This window comes from Schistocerca nitens, chromosome 6, assembly GCF_023898315.1.
Source record: "Schistocerca nitens isolate TAMUIC-IGC-003100 chromosome 6, iqSchNite1.1, whole genome shotgun sequence".
Lineage (NCBI taxonomy): Eukaryota > Metazoa > Arthropoda > Insecta > Orthoptera > Acrididae > Schistocerca > Schistocerca nitens.
Genome location: NC_064619.1, coordinates 353746320 through 353766756, shown reverse-complemented (window position 1 = coordinate 353766756; position 20437 = coordinate 353746320). Strand labels below are relative to the sequence as shown.

At 43.3% G+C, this 20437-nt stretch overlaps 1 protein-coding gene across 2 annotated transcripts in view; it reads left to right on the top strand.

The window, feature by feature from the left end:
- The window catches only part of LOC126262955 (zinc finger protein 628-like), a 33957-nt gene extending 13766 nt beyond the window's left edge, over window positions 1-20191 (top strand). For both annotated transcript variants that reach the window (XM_049959903.1, XM_049959902.1), the window contains exons 3-6: window positions 4797-5537; window positions 6748-7350; window positions 11377-11763; window positions 18230-20191. In XM_049959903.1, the coding sequence (XP_049815860.1) occupies window positions 4797-5537; window positions 6748-7350; window positions 11377-11763; window positions 18230-18646 (2148 nt within the window). In that variant the 3' untranslated portion in view covers window positions 18647-20191. The remainder of the gene's footprint in view (window positions 1-4796; window positions 5538-6747; window positions 7351-11376; window positions 11764-18229) is intronic.
- The last annotated feature ends 246 nt before the right edge of the window (window positions 20192-20437 follow it).

The following is a 20437-nucleotide window of genomic DNA, read 5'->3' as shown; positions in this document are numbered from 1 at the left end:
CTCCCTACATCCACCACAGCTGGCGGCTCACCTCCAAATGCGCAACGCTACGCGCTGTTAACAGCCAACTGCCCAACGCTACAATGGCGAGTATTACAACAATGCCAACCAGCCACAGACTGCACACAGCACAGCCAGTGATTTTCATACAGAGGTGGCGTTACCAATACAAAAACCTAAACAGCCTACTTACAATGTTACCCTCTTATGCGGAAATTAAAATGTTTGTCTTCGAATGGTTTACCTTTTATTTCCCTTACGCATGTCCTTACAGATTGTTTCGTAAACTTTCGTTGTCCTAAGATCACTTGTTTCTCGTGAGGGCTCTCTCAAGTACAGAAGGTTTAATTGTAACCACCGTGAACGCAAATACGAACGTATCAGATTTTCGATAAGGATAGAAGCAGAAGTATTGTATTAAAACTCGTGCAAACGCCGGGCCTTGAATGCAGGTCTCCCGTTTGCTTGGAGGCGGGCTAAGCGCTACACCACCGTGGCATTATGACTCAGATGGCTGCACGGACTTGCCTAGTCGAGTACCCTCCATAACACTAACTTCAGTTCACACCTGCAGCCCATTTTCCCTTTTCCAAATTGTCAGCCCTGCCGAGGCTCTCCGCTACTGGAATAGTACAACAGCTCTGTACGTAATGGGGAAATCTTGTTCGTAGCTCAAGCGTAAGTGATCTATTGACATGATGGAATTAAATTTTTTTTGGATACATACGAGTCTCGCTTTATCCCCGATAAGGATACAAGCTGAAGTAATGAATCAAAATTTGTGCCAAGGCCAGGATGTGAGTTGATAGGGAGAGCACTGGACAACGATGTGTGTCTGAACTGCAGTGCCACTGTGGTGTAGTGGTTATCACAGCTGCCTAGTAAGCAGGGGACATTGTTCAAATCTCTATATTGGCATAAAATGTAATTCATTATTTCTGCTTCTATCCTGAACGAAGATAAAGTTGAGAGTCGTATGTCCCCATGAAAATATAATTCCATTATATCAAAGTATCAGATTTTGCTGCATATTTACAAGAACAGCGTCTCACTGCAGATCAGTTGGCTGAGCGGAAGGCGAGTGTAGGTTCTAAATCACGTACACTATTACGTAACACGGTCCACAGAAAGGAGAGGCGGTGATTCAGGACTCTCCTTGACCTTGTGGTCCAGCCGAAAGATATAACGGTTCGATCCGTTTCGAATGATGCTGAGCGACTGCCGCGGCCAGACAAGCGGTAGCTCGGGGGCGGTGCGTAGCTGTGAGACTGTGAGGTAAGGTGTACTGAGGTGAGGTGAGATGAGGTGAGGTGAGGGCTGGCCGTGTGTTACAGCGCGTGCTGCTGGAGCAGCCGAGCTGCGGCGGCGAGCCGGTGACGGTGGTGCTGCACGGCGTCGAGGCCGAGGACATGCGCCGGCTGCTAGAGCTCATGTACCGCGGCCGCACGCACGTACCGGCCGGCGAGCTGCCGCGCTTCCTCGACACGGCGGCGGCACTGGGCGTGCGCCTCTTGCAGTCGGCCGCGCTGCGCGTCTGCGCTGCCGCTGACGGCGGCGCCGACGCCGCCGCCGCCGCCGACGCCGAGGCGACGCCCAAGCCACCGGCCGACGCCAGCCCCGCCGCCCCGCAGACACCCCCTATCGGCGAGGCTACGCAGTCCGCGCCTCACAGCGACGACCTGAGCATGGTATGCTTTACTGGCTGCTGCCAGTCATTGCAAGTGCCATTGTTTACTCCCTCTCCTGCAGTGGGGTGCCAAATTATTAGATTGCTGCCAAGTTCGTAGCGTTTTTGTTTGGATGTTGGTATTCTGGTGGCTGTCTGTTCATTTGTCTGTAATTCACTGTTGATATTCAAGTCTACAGTTTGTCTTCATTTGGAGACACTGAGAGGAGCTGAGGACGTTGCGCTGGAAAACTGAGCGCCTAGTGGAAAAATAGGAAAATTTCCGGAATATTCCTATGTTTGATCTCAACAGAGGAATCACAGCAGCGGAAGCAGTCATAAACATTTCCGCCTTGTATATGGACAACGGCACTGGATAGGGCACGACAAGAAAACGGTTCCTCGTTTTAAGGAGGGTCGTTTTTGCATTAATGACTCTCCACATTCAGATAGACTTTCAGGTTGTGATGAAGATCGTTTAAACGCATTAATATACAATGACACACGTCAGTGTATGAAGAACTGATACGTGTGATGAATTGTGATCATCCCACCGTTGTGCAATATTTGCATGAAATGGTGAAGATTCAAAAATCGTGTGCATGGGTACCGCGTGCAGTAAGACAAAAACACAAAAATCAGTTGGTGCCTGCAAGTGCATCTCTGCGTCGTCGGCATCAGTTGGCTCGGGAACAATACCCATCGTTCCTCTACTGTATCGTGTGGTGTCTTTATGCTAACATGAGGAAAAGAAAGCAATGGTTGCGTCCACGCAAAGTAGCAACTACCCGCACACGACCTGCGTGGATTCGCAACAGATAATGTTATGCGTCTGGTGGGAGAGCTACGGTTTGGTGTACTACGAATTACTTGCCCAAGATGTAAACATCAACGTTGAAATTTGCTTTCTGGACTGCTGCGGAATCCCAAGCGTCGGCAGACTGTTGTTAATAATGGAGGAGACTATATCACCGATGACTAAAGTCTCTGTTATGTGTATCTACATCTACCTACATCTACATCCATACTCCGCAAGACACCTGGCGGTGTGTGGCCGAGGGTACTTTGAGTACCTCTATAGGTTCTCCCTTCTATTCCAGTCTCGTATTGTTCGTGGAAAGAAAGATTGTCGGTATGCCTCTGTGTGGGCTCCAATCTCTCTGGTTTTATCCTCATGGTCTCTTCGCGAGATATACATGGGAGGGAGCAATATACTGCTTTACTCCTCGGTGAAGGCATGTTCTCGAAACATCAACAAAAGCTCGTACCGAGCTACTGAGCGTCTCTCCTGCAACGTCTTCCACTGGAGTTTATCTATCATCTCCGTAACGCTTTCGCGATTACTAAATGATCCTGTAACGAAGCGCGCTGCCCTCCGTTGGATCTTCTCTATCTCCTCAATCAACCCTATCTGGTACGGATCCCACACTGGTGAGCAATATTCAAGCAGTGGGCGAACAAGTGTACTGTAACCTACTTCCTTTGTTTGCGGATTGCATTTCCTTACGACTCTTCCAATGAATATCAGTCTGGCATCTGCTTTAGCGACGATCAACTTTATATGAACATTCCATTTTAAATCACTCCTAATGCCTACTGCCAGATAATTTATGGAATTAGCTGCTTCCAGTTGCTGACCTGCTATATTGTAGCTAAATGATAAAGGATCTTTCTTTCTATGTAGTCGCAGAACATTACACTTGTCTACATTGAGGTTCAATTGCCATTCCCTGCACCATGCGTCAATTCGTTGCAGATCCTCCTGCATTTCAGTACAAAATTTCCATTTTTACAACCACTCGATATACCACAGCATTATCCGCAAAAAGCCTCAGTGAACTTCAGAAGTTATCCCCAAAGTCATTTATATATAAATCGAATAGCAACGGTCCTGCGACACTCCCCTGCGGCACACCCTAAATCACTCTTACTTCGGAAGACTTCTCTCTGTTGTGTTTATTGTTAAACTTCTGGAAAACGCTACGAACTTATACACCAATCTAATGCTACAGTCACTGAATGGACAAGATGTTTTTATTATGCAACTTTATTACCCGGTTTCTTTATGAAGTTAAATTATATCTATTAGTAATGTTACATTTCTGTGAACTTAACTAAGCTATCTTAACGGAAAACAAAATATTTGAAATAACATTTATTTTTTTAAATTGGCAAAGTGTTCAGGTTTTGGTATGTCCTTTTTGAGCAGCGTAGTTTCTACCGTGTTCTGTTTCCAAAGCCTTAAGAGATTCAGCTTTCCTTACTGGGTAGAGGAATAACCACAACTTCGAAAGCAGACATTTTAATTACTCTGAACTGCCATCAAAACACATTAGAGTAAAAAGGAATTTTCTCGGCCTGGCAGAGTACGGCCATGTTCTTTACGATATGTGCAGTTATTTTTCAACATAAGCAGCTTCTCCAAAGCTTTCCTAGGTAAAAGATAATGTCCTCAGATCTAAGCTGAAATATAGCGTAAACTTTTGTTACCTCTCTCAGTAATCTATTCGTTGACCTCATCATACGAATCAGGTTCTTGAGTAATTTCTGACTTTTATATTTCAGTGCCAGAACGTACAGCGAGGTTATTTATTTTCTTGTTACGCTGTATCTTTTCCACCGATCTCGTTTTGTAACGACGTACCGTAACTCTTCAGGTGTTTTAATTCTTTAGGTCACATTAGAATTTAATGGGCTCTATGAAGCAAGGTATCACACCCTGTGCAGTAACACACTCACGATCATGTGGACGAGATACAGTACATACAAAAACTTATAAACAAAATTTTAATTTCTTTTCTGGGAGGATGAATGACACTGTCCCAGAAATAAATTAAGATAGTTACAGTCCCTAGACCCGACCAAGTTTTTCATGAGGTTTTCCTCGGTTGTGAGATAGGTACCGGATCTGGCAAGCCGGTGGCATTTATTCAGAGCTGGAAACCCTCTCTGTCCCAGCACCAGCACACCTGGTACTTCATCTGCTCGCTCAACTACTTCGAATGGGTAATTGTAATTGTAAAATTAGAGCGAAACAAAATATAAAAACCTGTAAGATTCTTATTACTACTGTTGTTGCTAAACTAGATTTACTAGTATTCTACTGATATTTTGTACTTTACGATCGCAGGAGACAAATTACCCGTCAGAGAAAGTAATCAACGAGACTGCCGAACTTCTGACAATGGGAAGCACACCGACTTGCACGAGGGTCTCACCCGTTAGCCAGTCGCAAGACTCGTCCATCGACGGTCACCAGACTGATGAAGCAGCAGCCGACGGCCCGGGCGCCAGCGCCATGCCGCCCCCGGCGCCACCACCACTCCCGCCCGGACCGCTGCCACCGCCGCCGCCACCTCTGCCCGTATCCTCTCTGCCACCGACTGCTGACGGCCTCCGCCTTTCGCCACCAGTACTCCCCGCTCCCCTTCCACAACAGCCCTCCACGGTGGACTGGTCCCACGTGCCTCCGCCTCCGCAGACGCATCTCCCAGGAGTGAGCTTCCCTCGCCTGCGGGAGCGTGCGGAGCCGACCTCTACGGAGCTGGGCCCAGCCGCCCAGAGCCGCGGCGACTCGGACACAGGCTGCGACTCCGGCTACTCGACACCGGCCAGCGTCGCCAAACACGACGCGCCGGCTCCGATGGCCACCGCCCACGCCGACACTTCTCTCCAGGGTCACGGAGCGCCCGGCAGCAAACCCCACGGCGCGGATTGCGGCTACAGCGCTAATACGTCCGCCTCCCAAGCAGACAAGTTTACTGGATTGTGGGTCAAGTCCGATGACCAAGATGGCTCCATTCACCATTCGCCTCAGTCAAGAGTCCCTCCCTGGGAAACGCAACCGTATTCGTTGCCCTCGCAACATCAGGTTAGAGCTAATATTCAACTAAAGTTGCTTGTGGTGCAATTTAGCGACCCGTGTACTGTCCTACGGTGAACCAGTTACCTTATTTGATAGTAAATAACCGCTACCTCACTAACAAACTTAACTTCGCCTATTATATTTCATCATGTTCTCTCACCATCTGTTATCAATCTGCTCCTCTTCTGCAACTATTTCTTACTTACCTACATGTCACTGGCAGAAATAATGTAGTGAGTGAAATCTTTGTCAAAAACTCATTACTTGTACTATTTTACATGCTGTGGAAGACATATCTTTAGAAGATTGAGGAGTTGCGTGTTAGGAGATGGGTTGTTGGCTCGATTATGGGCCGAAGTGGGACAATCTTTGCTGATCCTTGGCATCGTTTTGTGGTATTTCGCTTTCAGACAACAGCAAGTTCATTTTGAAGTAGCTGAATTCGATTATATAAAAGTAAAAAACCGAGACAAAATATCAAAAATATATGATCTCCATAATCTAAAAAATATTGTTACATGATATTCTCCAATGAAGTTCATGCAAAGAACCAGAATAATGTATTTTGGTTCGAACATCTACCCAAAAATTGCTTCTGTAAATCCAAGTTTGTAAAAGGAAGAGATTAGTATGACAGAAATTTAAACGATCACCAACGACTAATTTAGCACGCTGGGGATGAGTAAATTAAACAGTGCAGCAGGACACAAATATTTCAACATACAGGACATACAGAATTGCACAGGAAGTTGTACCACGTTCCTTGATTTCTCATTAACACTGCTTCTTGAAAGTATGTAAGTTGGTTTTCGTGGGTTAGTTGTTTATCATCAGGCTTCTGCTGGTTGATGTTGCTCAGAATATTTTTAACGCTCCCCATGGATCAAACAGACATGTGAATATTTGTGGTGCCCCACATTAGTTGCGCTCAATATCGACAAATAACCGTTTTTGATAAGAGATTCACACACTTGAAAAATATTCAGTGAGGGAACGCATAAGTGTTTTACAACCAATATCGTTTGTAGACCGACTGCATTGTCCAAGTATGCTATCGATTAAAGGAAATCTGCTGTATGCCTTAACTACGACAGAGCTATGACAATTATTACCAGAGACCAACTGAGTCACTTCTGTATGTAGAGACTGAATACAATGTTTAGTAAATTGATTCTCAGTACATAGTGGTGTAAACTGAAAACGTTTCGTTGTGCAGGTTAATCCCAAAGATGGGGGCACTCCACTCAAAGACCCCATCAGTGGGGGATTCTCATCGTTGGATGCTCCTGACCACGAGCAGCAGCAACGCGCCCGCTTCAGCCCCCCGGACGGCCGCCCCCGCTACGCTGGGCATGCACCACCCCCCGTCCCCGCCGCCGGGCACGCCCCCACCGCGGGCAGGGCGCAGCTGCCCTGGAGTCCCACGTCGGCAGCGCTGGTGAAGCAGCTGGAGGAGGTGTGTCTGACGCAGCGGCCGGCCGTCCAGGCCAGCAGCCCGCCGCGCGTCTTCACCGAGCTGCTGCCGCCGGAGACAGGCTCCCAGCCCAGCGACGGCGCGGCGTTCGCCGTGTCCTCCACAGACGAGCGGCAGGACAGCCAGCGTTCCGAACTCAAAAACGAGCGCAGCACGAAGCCTGCCTGCGGGGCAAGCGACGAACCACCACTTCAGACGCAGTCGCCGATGCTGCCCCAAGATCAGCAGCGACAATTCTTTGAGGAAAACGCTCCAGATGATCCCCCAAAATCGAAATCAAAGGACGGAAAGGATAATATTTGCGAGACATGCTGCAAGAAATTCGCGACACGTTATTCGCTCAAGGTAAGTCGCAAATTCTATCTTACAAATACAAAACCATTTTTAATCTCTTTCAGTCAGTATAGGATGAGGGAAAATACAGTCAAAACCAAGTCTGATCTAATACTGGGTGGTTAAAATTAAAGCGCAGATACTCACAGAGATCCAGAATGGGCTGTATCATCATCGTATTGAGGCAAAATCTGGTAGATGTAATGTTTTCATGCGGATTAGATTTGAGCTTAAAAATAATTAGTTCCAATTTTGGCCACGAGGTGCAAATCTGGCGCTATGAATGCATCCAAAACGTAGAGAAATGTCTCCACGTGTAATAGATTAGCAACGGGACGTGCGCAGAATAAGTGAAACATGTGGTAATGGATTCATTTGCACAGTCTGTTCAGTGTGAGCACTAGAGACGTGGACGAGATGCTACATCCGTTAAACGATCTGGTCAATAGCTGCTCGCAACAGTCCCTGTTAGCAACTTATTCCTGTATACTGGTCACCAGAACGTTCTTTTAGATACCCACCGGCCCAAAAGTCGCATGGATTCAGATCAGCTGACCTTGCCGCCATGCATCTGAAAAACCTCTTGAATAAAACGTTCATGGAAGGTCGCATTAAGCAGATATTCCACTGAGCGAGCGACATAAGGTGTTGCCTCATCTTGCACGAAAACATTGGTTTCCATACAGCTGCGCTCTCCCAAAGAAGGATTTACATGCTGTACATGGAGGTCTCTATAACGTGTACACGTGAGAGTACACCTGACACGTCCTCTTGGAGTATTCTCTTCAAAGAAGAATGGATCGAGAATATAAAAGTGCTTGTGCATCCACATCGAACAGCCACACAGGGCAACTGCATTTCCTCTTGGTGCACAACACGAGGTTTAACAGTACCCGAATTTCGGCAGTTTGGTGTCTTCAGTGCACTCTATACTACACAGTGTGCCTCGTCACTTCATAAAACATTGCTCAGCCAAATCTCATCAACTTTAATCCATGCCAGAAACAGAAGGGCAACTTCAGACGTTTTCTGCAGACAATGAGGTCTCAGTTGCTGCACCGTCTGTAATAGTACCAGTGTAAAATAAACCGCAAAACCTTCAGTACTGTTGACCATGTGATAAACAAGTATCGTGGCACTGCACGAGCACTAGCACAACCCAGACCACTCACAGGAACCTCGTGAGTGTCGTCCACTGGGACACAACGCTTTTCTCTTCCAGATACCACACCAATCTCACGTGTGTTGTAGAATTTAATTATCATCTCTTTAAACCATTTAATGACGTTGGGCCTCTACACAGACCTTCCAGTCGGCAATAATCTCTCTCTGCGGTACTGTAATTTCTACCTTTCACGTAAAAAGAGTTTCACTAACAGGCATGGTCTCTTTTGTCAGTAGCCATACTGTTCACTCGTTACAGCACCGGATTTGCAACTGGTGGCCACAATTGGAAGAATTTTAAGTTTAAATCTGTTCCGCATTAACGCTTTAGCATATTCACGAAGTTTAGCTGCGATGCTCCAGTTACAGTCCGCAATGGTCCTCCGTGAGTAGGAGCACTTTAATTAGAAACACCCGGTATGTTCATCTATATCATACTCCACAGTTATACAGAATGCATCGCAGTTAACAGTGGAAACTGACCTTGGTAAAAGTACAAGATAAGAGGAGGAAAAACATTCCAATAAGCGTGGGTCCTCAGTCCTGTTCTTTGCGAGATATTTCTGATTCCTTGGATAAGAGACGTCACTGACTTCAGCATCAAATATTGTCCCATTTATTTCACATATATTTCAAATATTAGCTTTTCCACGAAGTGTCCATCTCATTGGCATCGAACTTCACGCATGCTTACCTTTATAAGAAATACGTTGATACTCTAGCGCTTTATCTTTGGAGATGTACTCTGTTATCATATCTGTCAATTGGGGTATTCTACGTGTGGCCTTACCATTGGGTTGCTTTGCTGCAGTCGTCTGAGATGTGAAGGCACAATTATTACAAATACCCCCAGATCATATTGTAAAGCTTGACCGAGCTATACAGTTCGCTGCTCCAGTTTGTTAATCCCATCAATGCGAGTGCAGTACGCTTCAGGATCAGATGACGCCAAACACAAAAATCTGGAGGATTGGGGTCAAGTGATGTTGGGGATCAATGTACGTGCCATGTTCGACGTATACTTCTGCTCTGTAATGGCACCACGTATGCCATCTTACTAGTGGAACAACCTTAAATAATCATTGAAGATCCCACCGCAAGAATTGAGCGTACACTCGACAATGAAGTTTCATTGGAGCAGTATGTGACTGAATGAGACGATGAGCTAAGAGTACTAAGCTCACATTAAAAGAGAAACGTTGCTGATGTAGTCCCATGAGCTGCTTGTAAGTTTATTTCGTCCTGATCACACATTCGCAGTTATCTCGTAAACTGATCGTTTGGAAACTCATGCTAGCAAGAACAGTTTCTCACCATTATCTTATAGTTTGACGCTTTTCAGTTTTCAGTATTAATTATGATACACCCCGAATAGCACATATCTAATGAACGGACATGATCTGCGAACTAATGAAGAAATTTTTTACCGAGAAAGAAAGTAAAATGTCTGTATATGTAACGAAATTTTCTTTTGTATTGTTTCTGATAAAAATGAGACGCACACGATTAAACGTATATCCTTGTCAAAGAATTTAAGTTCCTCACACTTGATTGAATCTGAGTGGAATCAGGATGAAATTATTTGCAGTGTTTTCCTTTGTAGTTGGGATAACAGTAATAAGAGCATATTCTTACGATTAATGTCGTGTTGAAGGTGAACTCAAAACCTACATCTTTATTCAAACTACGCGTGGCAAAGAGTAACTGTGATATTTTTTTTCCTGTGAAGAGAGGAAATTAATAACTATTCATCCCTTGTATCGTACATTAACCTGTTTAACTTGTGTGCTGGATATATGATGGAGGCAGCAGAATTCCTGGACAGCCTTGCTACAGCATCGGTTCTCTGCGTTTAATGAAGGGGAGCATTGCGTTTTTTCGATGATTTGCGTTTAGCCGAATGCTTCCGTTACACTTTCGTGTGATATGTACTGACGGACCTGTTTCGATCGCACTGGATGTCTACTCTAACATCCGCCTGATGATGGCTGCAAACACTTTATGGCAAATTAGGTACGGTACTTGTTACTGTAGCGTTTTTTGTGCTGTCTCCTTTACAGATTTAACACATTTTCATAGAGTTTTCCATACTTGCCTCCTATTCAGCTTCCACATTACTGATTTTCGATGTTAACCCCCTTTTACATTTTTTCTTCCTTTTACTCCTAAGTATTTAAACGGTATGAGAGACTGAAGATGTTTACCATTAGTTTTGCAATCGTATTCTGAGGGATTCATTTTCTTTGTCATGGCTTTAATATTCCATTTACGTATTTAAAGAGACCTGTCATTCAGCATAGCGACTAAAAATACTAGAGCAGTCCTTCAATTCCCAAAATTCATCCGACAAGGTACCTTCAGGTAAATATCACGCTTCATTGAAGAATAACATTTTTTGATATCAGTATTCTCATTTTGCAAGGTTGATAACCAACCAACTTTCATGTTCTGAGGTGCGGTATCATGTAGTAATATACGCAGATTTATAACAGTATGCATATGTGTTGTGCCGGTGCTGCCCAACAGCCTTTAACTATGCGAAGAAAGTAATTTAAGAACCTGCTTTGAAATTAACTGTTATTACGCAGAGTGCACTCCAGACAAGAAGATGGAACGTGAATATGCAGAATTTGTACTAAGACTAAATAAGTACGCTAATTCTTCATATCATTTTTGACTCCACAGTACGAACAATGCCATACAGGCTGGTGATGATCTGTCCGTTCTAAAGATGATAATGAATAAGGACTTACTGCATCAGCAGTTCTCGGTGATTTTAAAATACCACTTTCTTCAAATGAAGTATATACTTTCTTTACTTGTTGCAGCGTGACGTTTTTAGTATCCTGAACTGGAACTCCTGTCTGCCAACAGGTACACGAACGTACGCATACGGGAGAAAAGCCGCATTTGTGTACTCAGTGCGGGAAGCGTTTCAGCCAGCGTCGAAATTACCGCTACCACTTGTCGCTACACTCTGGCTCAAGAGAATTCGAGGCGTCGTGTCCGGAGTGTGGCAAGGTGTTCAGCGATCGGGGCTACCTAAGCTCGCACATGAAGATCCACCGCGACCAGCGCGAGTACGCCTGCACCGAGTGCGGGAGGCGATTCAACCAGCGCGTCGCCTACAACATGCACATGCGCACACACTCTGGCGAGCGACCGCACCGCTGCAACGTCTGCGACAAGGCCTTCTCCCGCAAGGTGCTGCTGAGCCAGCACATGCGCACCCACACGGGAGAGAAGCCCTTCGTCTGTCAGGTACTTGCTCTCCTACCGTCCTTTAATACAGTAAGATAGACTTCCTCTCTCTCTCTCTCTCTCTTTCGCTCTATCTATCTATCTATCTATCTGTTTCTTTCTGTGTGTCTATCTCTCTCTCTCATTCACACACACACACACACACACAGACAAACATACAAAAGATGTCTAAGACGTATAAAACGTAAACTACGGGAACCAGAAGATAAGAGACTGTATAGAAAAAGAAAGTCAGGTTGATGTCATTCCATCCAAAAGTGAAGTGAAACCTACCGTCCAGTACACAAAATAGTTCTATGAGAGACTCTCTGTACAAATTGACTAAGAGTGCGTTCAGTAGACAAGAAATAGGAATAAACTAAAACATTAGGATAAGGCACGAAGCAATCCAACTGCTTGGGAGAGTAGAATTGGCCTACTAACTAGGTGACTTAATGCAAGTCAACGGTGCTATGACACAAAGGAAGCAGCAATACTGACAAAATTCTGCTGGTCAACTTCAGCTTTATATGTGCTTACCAGCATATCACCTGACACACACACACACACACACACAGAAACACGGCAAGAATCAGAGAGGGACTATACTGGCAGCACTGTCATTTCACCTTGCACTAGAGGCGGACGGGTCTGAGCTCGAAACAGTGAAGGCAAAGACTGCGTCCTGGTTTTCACTCAAAAATATAACGGACGATCAAAAAGTTTCCAGTTCAGGACGTTGGTGCAGCTTATATGCAACATAGTGCGACTCCAATGCGGGTTTATAAGCACCGACACGTAGGCAAGTGATTAGTGTTGTATTCGCATCTTTCCGACGTGCTTGTGGTAAGTGCAAACGGGAACTACAGCGACGTTATTACCAAATGCGTACAAACACGACCATCATTCTGTCATTATTTCCATGGTTGTCGACGGGTGGACACCCATCGGAGAACGAAGAAAGTGTATTGGGCAGCAGTTCTGTCGCAAACCACCATTATGGAATGATGGGCCATGATATTTATTAATAGCATACGTAACAGTGCACGTCACCATGTCGCAAATGTCGGAATGCAGAAGTTACGGCAACTCATGTGGGAGACACTCGATCCCCCGCCCTGTAGCCATGATCTCTCCCCACAGGATTATCACGACTTCGTACCCTTTCCTGTCGGGCGAGGATGTGCACCAAATTGTTGTTGATTCTTCACGCACCAGGATGCGGCAGTTTAGTAAACGGATGTCTTACAGGTGGTCTTTCGTTGGAATGATTGCTCACGGCTATTTTGCCTGATTGGCTTACCGATGCTGGACTGAGCGGTCTTGGAGCGGAGTCTTCTGATCGCTGCTTACGCAGAGTGATGAATCGTTAACGCAACCGCTTTGGCTTAGCGCGGCCGGCTGGCGAGGCCGGCTACAGTGCCCGAGCCGCGGGTGGCAGGTAGCCGGCAGTAAATATATTACGGTTTGTCGCATATTTCTGACACTTAAAAAGTAAAAATAAATTACGTATATTAAGCAAGGCGCTGCTAAAACTGTCTCCCTTCGTTGTTCACGTACGTCTGGCACGAATTTAGGAAATTGCTCATTACCCGCCACAGTTGTCTCTGTGGAATGGCAGCAATTTCTTGATGAATGTTAATTCTGGGTCTCGCCTCCTCCCCTCACCAAGGGATAAAAATTGCGGGGAATTAAATCGGGGTAATGAGGAAACCGTATCTTGTTAGTAGTAATTCTATCTTGGAACACTCCATGAGGCCGGCCGCAGTGGCCATGCGGTTCTAGGCGCTACAGTCTGGAACCGCGCGATCGCTACGGTCGCAGGTTCGAATCCTGCCTCGGGCATGGATGTGTGTGATGTCCTTAGGTTAGTTAGGTTTAAGTAGTTCTAAGTTCTAGGAGACTGATGACCCAAGAAGTTAAGTCCCATAGTGCTCAGAGCCATTTGAACCATTTTGAACACTCCATGAATTTCCTGTAATGAGAAGTTAGCTGTTTGTGCTCTCGCATATTCCTAGTCGCGAAGGCACATTCTGTCTCAAGTAACTCGTAAAACAAAAAAATAAGGTTGAAGAAAAAGAAGAGGTCGACAAATACTTTACACAAATCGCTTACTGTCAAGTGTCCCCGGGTAAAATATGGAGCTCATTATTTTCTCACAGCTAATAGCTCATCATACACCTACTTTTTTGTCCATTCTGAGGTACGTCGTGTATTATGTAAAGGTTTTCAGACCAGCAGTGAAGGTTATTTTCTTAATAAACGTTTCCACTTAGGTGGAACCATGATTCGTCCGAAAAGAAATTTAGATGAGGGTCAATTTCTCCTTAACACACCCAATTCTACAGTGCAGTATTTTTTTTTTATTTCAGTAACATTCCAGTCGTTTGAACAAACCTGTAGAAGATTCATATTTGCTGCGAAAGTCGTCGAACTGATTTTCTAGGAGACCTTCCCAGAGCATGCTCGACCCTATCCAGAGTTTCCTTTCAAGAACACTTCTCGTTTCACGAAATTTATCTATCGATCAATGAATCGTACTCTGTTTACTATCTTGAACATCAGAAAATCAGTATATTTTTAGAATAATTGTATCTCGCCATTTCACTTCAAACACACTGAATTGCGTCGCCTAACAAGGATTTGCACAATATTTCTACGCAAACAAAGGCCTCGCACCGGAGGGGAAATATTCTCCCCGCCAGTGTCGCTCCCTGTTGGATATCCTGTATCACAGCAGATCGCACTATGGTAGATATAACCCTCATAAGATACACAACGACAGTCTCGTCGGCGACTCCATAGCTCTAACCCGTTTTAAGCTGGACCCAGTACCATAAAATCTATCAGTAACAAGGCCAATGAGGTAGGGAATAAGAAGTAGCAGTTCCTATCAACGTCTGCTGCGCCTTCTGTAACGTGTATCACCGGAAACATTTACCCGCACCAGAAAACTTTAGGTTCTCCCTACAGTGTTTCATGTTCTTCTAGACGCCTGTGGGAGCAGAGTGGCATAATGACGTGCTGTTAACCAAAGGATTCCTGCAGAGTTCTATCTGTGATAAATCTTTTGAGATCTGTTCGCACAATCATTCCCACAAATAATGATAGGCGACTACCAAATTGTAGTCTATACAGGCAAGAGGGGAAGGCCAATGGTGTCCAAAACACAAGCGTCATGTATAAAGTTTAAAGGAAACATTGGCATAAGTGTAATAGGAAACAGGAACAGAAAAGCAAAACTATCACTTTGTACCTATGACCCAACATAAACCAACAGCTTATCACATAACGATAAATGATAGCAGACACAGTGAAATCTGAATAAATAACAGGTATAGGGGCAAAGAATAAAAATTTATGTCAGAACTGATCGGGCCACACTCAAATGATCGAGAATTTTAAAAGTGATTCGAGAAAACTCCTAGGTCAAGATCACTAATTTTCTTTACGGATTACCGGTTCCGGCTCATTACCGAGCCATTTTTCAGATATAAAAATTCAGAATACTTCATGTAGAAAGTGAACATTAAAAATACATCCAATAGTTGAATTCCCATTATGCGGTACATACCAATCTAAAATGTTGTTCACTTTGTGACATTCATTTCGCATCTTTGTATTTGTTAGAGCTATGTTGCCAAGGTAAAACTAAAATCTTGTAGGCATAACTGGAAAATACTAAAACGTGACACAATAAAAATGCAAAAATATATGGAGAGTAATATGAAGTACCATACCTAAAGTAAAAATCTTAGTTGGTTATATAAAATAACGTTAATCACTAATCAAATTATGTTATAGGGCTCATTTTGCCACTCATGTATACAAACGATCGACAGCAATTAGAGATGTATCGCCCAAGTGTGGATGCAAACAAGATATCATTTCTAACACTCATACCAGAAACAGTGGAGTGTCTGTGAGACAGCCGTCAGCCAGCTGGCTGAGGTGTGGTGGCGTCATGGCTACACGATAACTTTGCCGGATAGACAGCGCTACCATCCATTAATTTAATATAGCCGTGGCTCTAATAAGATAAAGAATATAAATACAATTTAAGTTGTTTTATAAATTTATGTCATACAAATGTGATAAATTATATTCAGATCAGTACATTTATAGTGAATAAACACTAAGTGTTATCTGAGCTTTAATTAATAAAAAATAATAAGTACTGAATGCGAGGAAATTACTACTGGAGACAGAAAAAAAATACAAAAAAATAAACAATATTACTAACCAGGATACACAAATACTTTATATTGAATATTAGAACGAAATAACATCGTAACCCGAGGTGTAGGTGATAAATGCAACAAGCTCGATCAATGGCTATGACAGCCAACTAGTATATGTGTGGCTAACCAACAATAGTAGAATGGAACTATTAAGTGTTACAGAAGAGAGAATATAATCTCAAAAGACAAGAATTTTATCAACGTGATCTTATGCTTAGCTATTTGTTTCACTATATGAATTTCTGACATGTACAATAAATGTCAAAAGACGATAAGCCAATGACTGTTGCGTAGTATTGCAGTTTATTGTGTAAAATGTTGGTGAGGTTGACCACATTCGGAAACAGAAATCTAAAATTCATAAAATACGTATATAACACAAATGTAGCTTATAGTCTAGGTGTTTCATAAATTCGATACTCTGTTAGTTACTTCTAGAATTTATGCCTCATACAAAAGCAGTGACTAGTTGAAAGTTACATATTGTTATAACCACAGATCCGGGTTTTACATACAAAATATTAAACGTGACACAATAATATATATATATATATATATATATATATATATATATATATATATATATGGTGAGTAATATGAAGTACCATACCTAAAGTAAAAATCGTAGTTGGTTATATAAAATAACGTTAATCACTAATCACATATTGTTATAATGTTAGAACTAAAACATTCGACTTCAAGAGAGGCCTTTAAAGCAGGAACTAGCAATCAATAAAGAAAATGTGCGATCTTAAAGCAGGATTTTTGTCTACACATGTTATAAATCAACATGTCGCTAATCCGCACTCACGGACAACGATCGAGAATTATTTGAGTTATAAAATGGTTGTATCTCGTCATAAATGGCATTAGTATCTTCTTTTTTAATTTTTGATTGTGGCTAGTTACGGACAACTGTATGCATTTTCGTACCGTCCCCATTGTAAGTCTGATGGACAAGCGGCGCTATGGCCGACTCAACAACATTAAATAGGCCATATAGGACAGACAATGGAGTTTTTACGTCTTAGGATTACTCTAATTAAAGTCTGGTGAAAACACCCTTAAAGTGCATTAAGTTTAAGGGGGTAGTCCTCTTTCGAAGCATGAAAAATAGATTATTTTCTTAATTTTTTTTTCTAGTAAAGTAGAAAGTAGTGTTAAACCTGATGATACAGTTTTATCTGATATACTTTTATTGTTTACACCACTTTTTCGTTCTCGTCGGACGCTCCCTGCAACCACTGCACTACATGTATGGATCCCTAGTAGCCGGAACATTGGTGATCTACGGAGATTCATGAAGTTCCCCTATTCCACCCGTGACAAAATAATTTAGTATAAGTAATTTTTAACATATTTTCTATCAGAGTATATAAGATAACTAAAAAACATTAAGTTCCCAGAAAATGGTGACGTTTTGAAAAAAAGTCATTTTGTTAGTCCAAGATATCGAGACAAAAATGTACATCGAAAATAGACTTTTGAAGATATCGGAAAAAAGCAGCGTAGATGGCAGAAAATTCAAGAGCCTTAAGACAGAGAAATCAGTAGCAACTGAAATGATCATTTCATTACAATTGCTTTCCATACGTCCATTGTGCCTCACCATTAATATATTATTATTCATTTCCGAAGAAGCATGAATCCTTGAATCTATACTAGTACTTGATAGAAGATTAGAAAGAGAAAAAAAAATCCGATCACGTGACTCTTACGAAGTGCTTACCAATTTCTAGACTGTCGCCGTAGCAAACTGGGTTAACGGGCTAATGAGACTTAGAACCGTCATTTCTTGAAACCATTTCACAGGTGCATCGTATTACAACAGCTTTCATTACATCTCAATATGTTCTGCAAAACTGCGAAAGTTGAACAACATCGCTGACCCGTTAGGAGTCGCTTGCTGTTAAGCTTGTATTTCGTCGGAAGCACTTACTGGACATAGAAATGTGTGCTGTGGTCTTAAGGCTTAGGCCTGAAGTTGGTTATGATAATTCAACAAAAGTGTGGCTGGTTGTAGGTATGTCCCCCTTATTGTTATACGTTACAGAAAAAGAAATTGAGTGCCAGAAGCACTATGCATTCAGCATGCCTCGGTCACGGGAGGTTCTGGAGGGCAAGGCCCCTGCACGGAACGTATGGGCGGGGAGGGGATAGCAGTGCCGTTTGGTCTGGTGTCGGACATGCCGTGACGCGGTACACGCCCTATGCGCCCTGTCCTTGAATGCTGTGTGTGTTTGCAGGTGTGCGGCAAGCGGTTCTCGGACCGCAGCAACATGGCGCTGCACGCGAGGTCGCACTCGGGCCTGCGGCCTTACCTCTGCGCGCACTGCGGCTGCAGTTTCTCCAAGAAGGACCACCTGCGCGCGCACGTCGCCTGTCACGTGGGCGCCGTCGCCGCCGACGAAGGCCTGCTCACCCTGTCCGACGAGTCGTCGCCGCCGCCCGGCGCCGTCGGCCCGCCGCGCATCACCAGCGTTATCATCAGCACGGCGCCCTCCGTCGTACCTGCCACCACCGTCACCTCCCTACCGCCACTCCCACCGCCACCCCTGCAGCCGCCGCCCCCGCCGCCGCCGCTGGCGCCACCACCGCCTCTGTCGATCTCGCTACCACCACAAAACGTCGCCGTCGGCGCATCACAGTTCGCCGTCGCATAATCGTGCCCGAGCGACCGTACTTCTGTATCTGACGGCGGATGTCACCTATGCTCGAGAGAAATTTCGTCGAGAACTCTGTTCACTGTCCTCTCAGGCACACATTCAGTAATGCGTAATACGGCGCTGGATCAATCATTCACCTCGCAATGCTACGACTACGCTAGTAGTGAAAATCGACAAAACCGACTTGAAGACCCAAAAAATTTTGAATATTAAGATATAACATAAAAAATATTCATGTACTCAGCAGCGTACTGAGCCAACAACTGGTGTCATGGTAATTTGCTAGAAAAGAAAGTTCACCATTGCCATCTTCTTCTCCTGAGAACAACAGCAAAGGCATATTGTGAATGACTGTAAACTGTGTTAGTGCGGAGTGATTTGGAGATTTACAGGTACATATGGAAATATTAGGTAGCAAGATGTTGAACTCTAAAAGAATAACATGGACTCTTCTTCGCATACCTCAATAAATAGCTTTAACGTCTACGACAACCAACAACGTCTTATGATGTTACGGAAAAAAGAAAGCTAATTATAAACTCTGATCAACTGCCCCTTGTCGCAGTACGTGACTAGTTACCGTCTGGTACTGAAATGCACTAGTTAATAGGTAAAACTTACGTGTCGTTTAACAAAACGATAGGAACGACGAAAATCAGATATGAATTCACAAAACCTCAGAGGAGTGAAACTCAGAAAATAACTAGAAAGAAGGGGGAAGAAAAACAAAAATAATTATCAACACATGGTGGATGGACACCAATCAGCACACACCGACTAAAGAACGCACTGGAATCAGCAGCAAGTGTTGTTGCCGAACAGTTCAGGATATATTCCTCACTTCATCACTACGTAATATTCTTCTTTATATATAAAACATTGCTATATTATCGTATGTTTCATATTACTGTATTCGTGTATTTTCTTTTTCGTCGTTATTTGTAATGTCAATGAAACAGCGTAAACTTTTCGCAATTCCCAGTATCTTCATCTGGGTCTGTGAAACAATATCTTTAAAGTTGGCCACAGTGAAAATCGTACCATTCTTTGTTGGTGTTATAGACACAGTCGCAGTTCCTTGGTTATTTGAAAGTGTACGGTTAACAAGCAGAATTATATGTCTCATTGCTTTGTCACACGTTCTTGATACTCGAATTTGAGGATACTGTCGTAAATAAGTTTCATTTGTTATCACATGAACTACTTAAATTAATTCATAATGTTTTGGGACGAGTGTATATGCTGAAAGTCTCATTTAATTGGAAAATCATTTTCACATAAAGAGCTTAAAACATATTAACTTCTGCGAAGTTCTTCTGATGATTGTTATATTACGTTATAAACAACATCTCTGATCACATGAAGACTGAGATGGGATCAATAAACTCCACATCATGTAAGAAAAAATTAAAATAAGTTATTTTAATACAATTCGCGAAATACGGATCGTGTAATGTACCTGCAATGAAAAACTGAACTTATTGTTGCGTCACTATTAGAATAGAAAACGATATATTATGTCACATATGGTCGTTGTACATAGGCTTCAAAGAAAAAATTAAATAAAATTGTATTGAGTTTCGTACCTTTACGTTTTTCAGTTCATCTGCTTTTAAAAAGTGATTCCTGGTGAATAAGACGAGATAAATAACAACAGCTTCTAAGACTTAATTTAACAATGACATAAGAAAAAACTTCAGTGGTATTTGCTGCAACACCTCGCCTTAGTCTTTACATGTTGCTACAAATTTTATTTATTTTCTTGCGTAGCAGCGGGGTAAAAGAAAA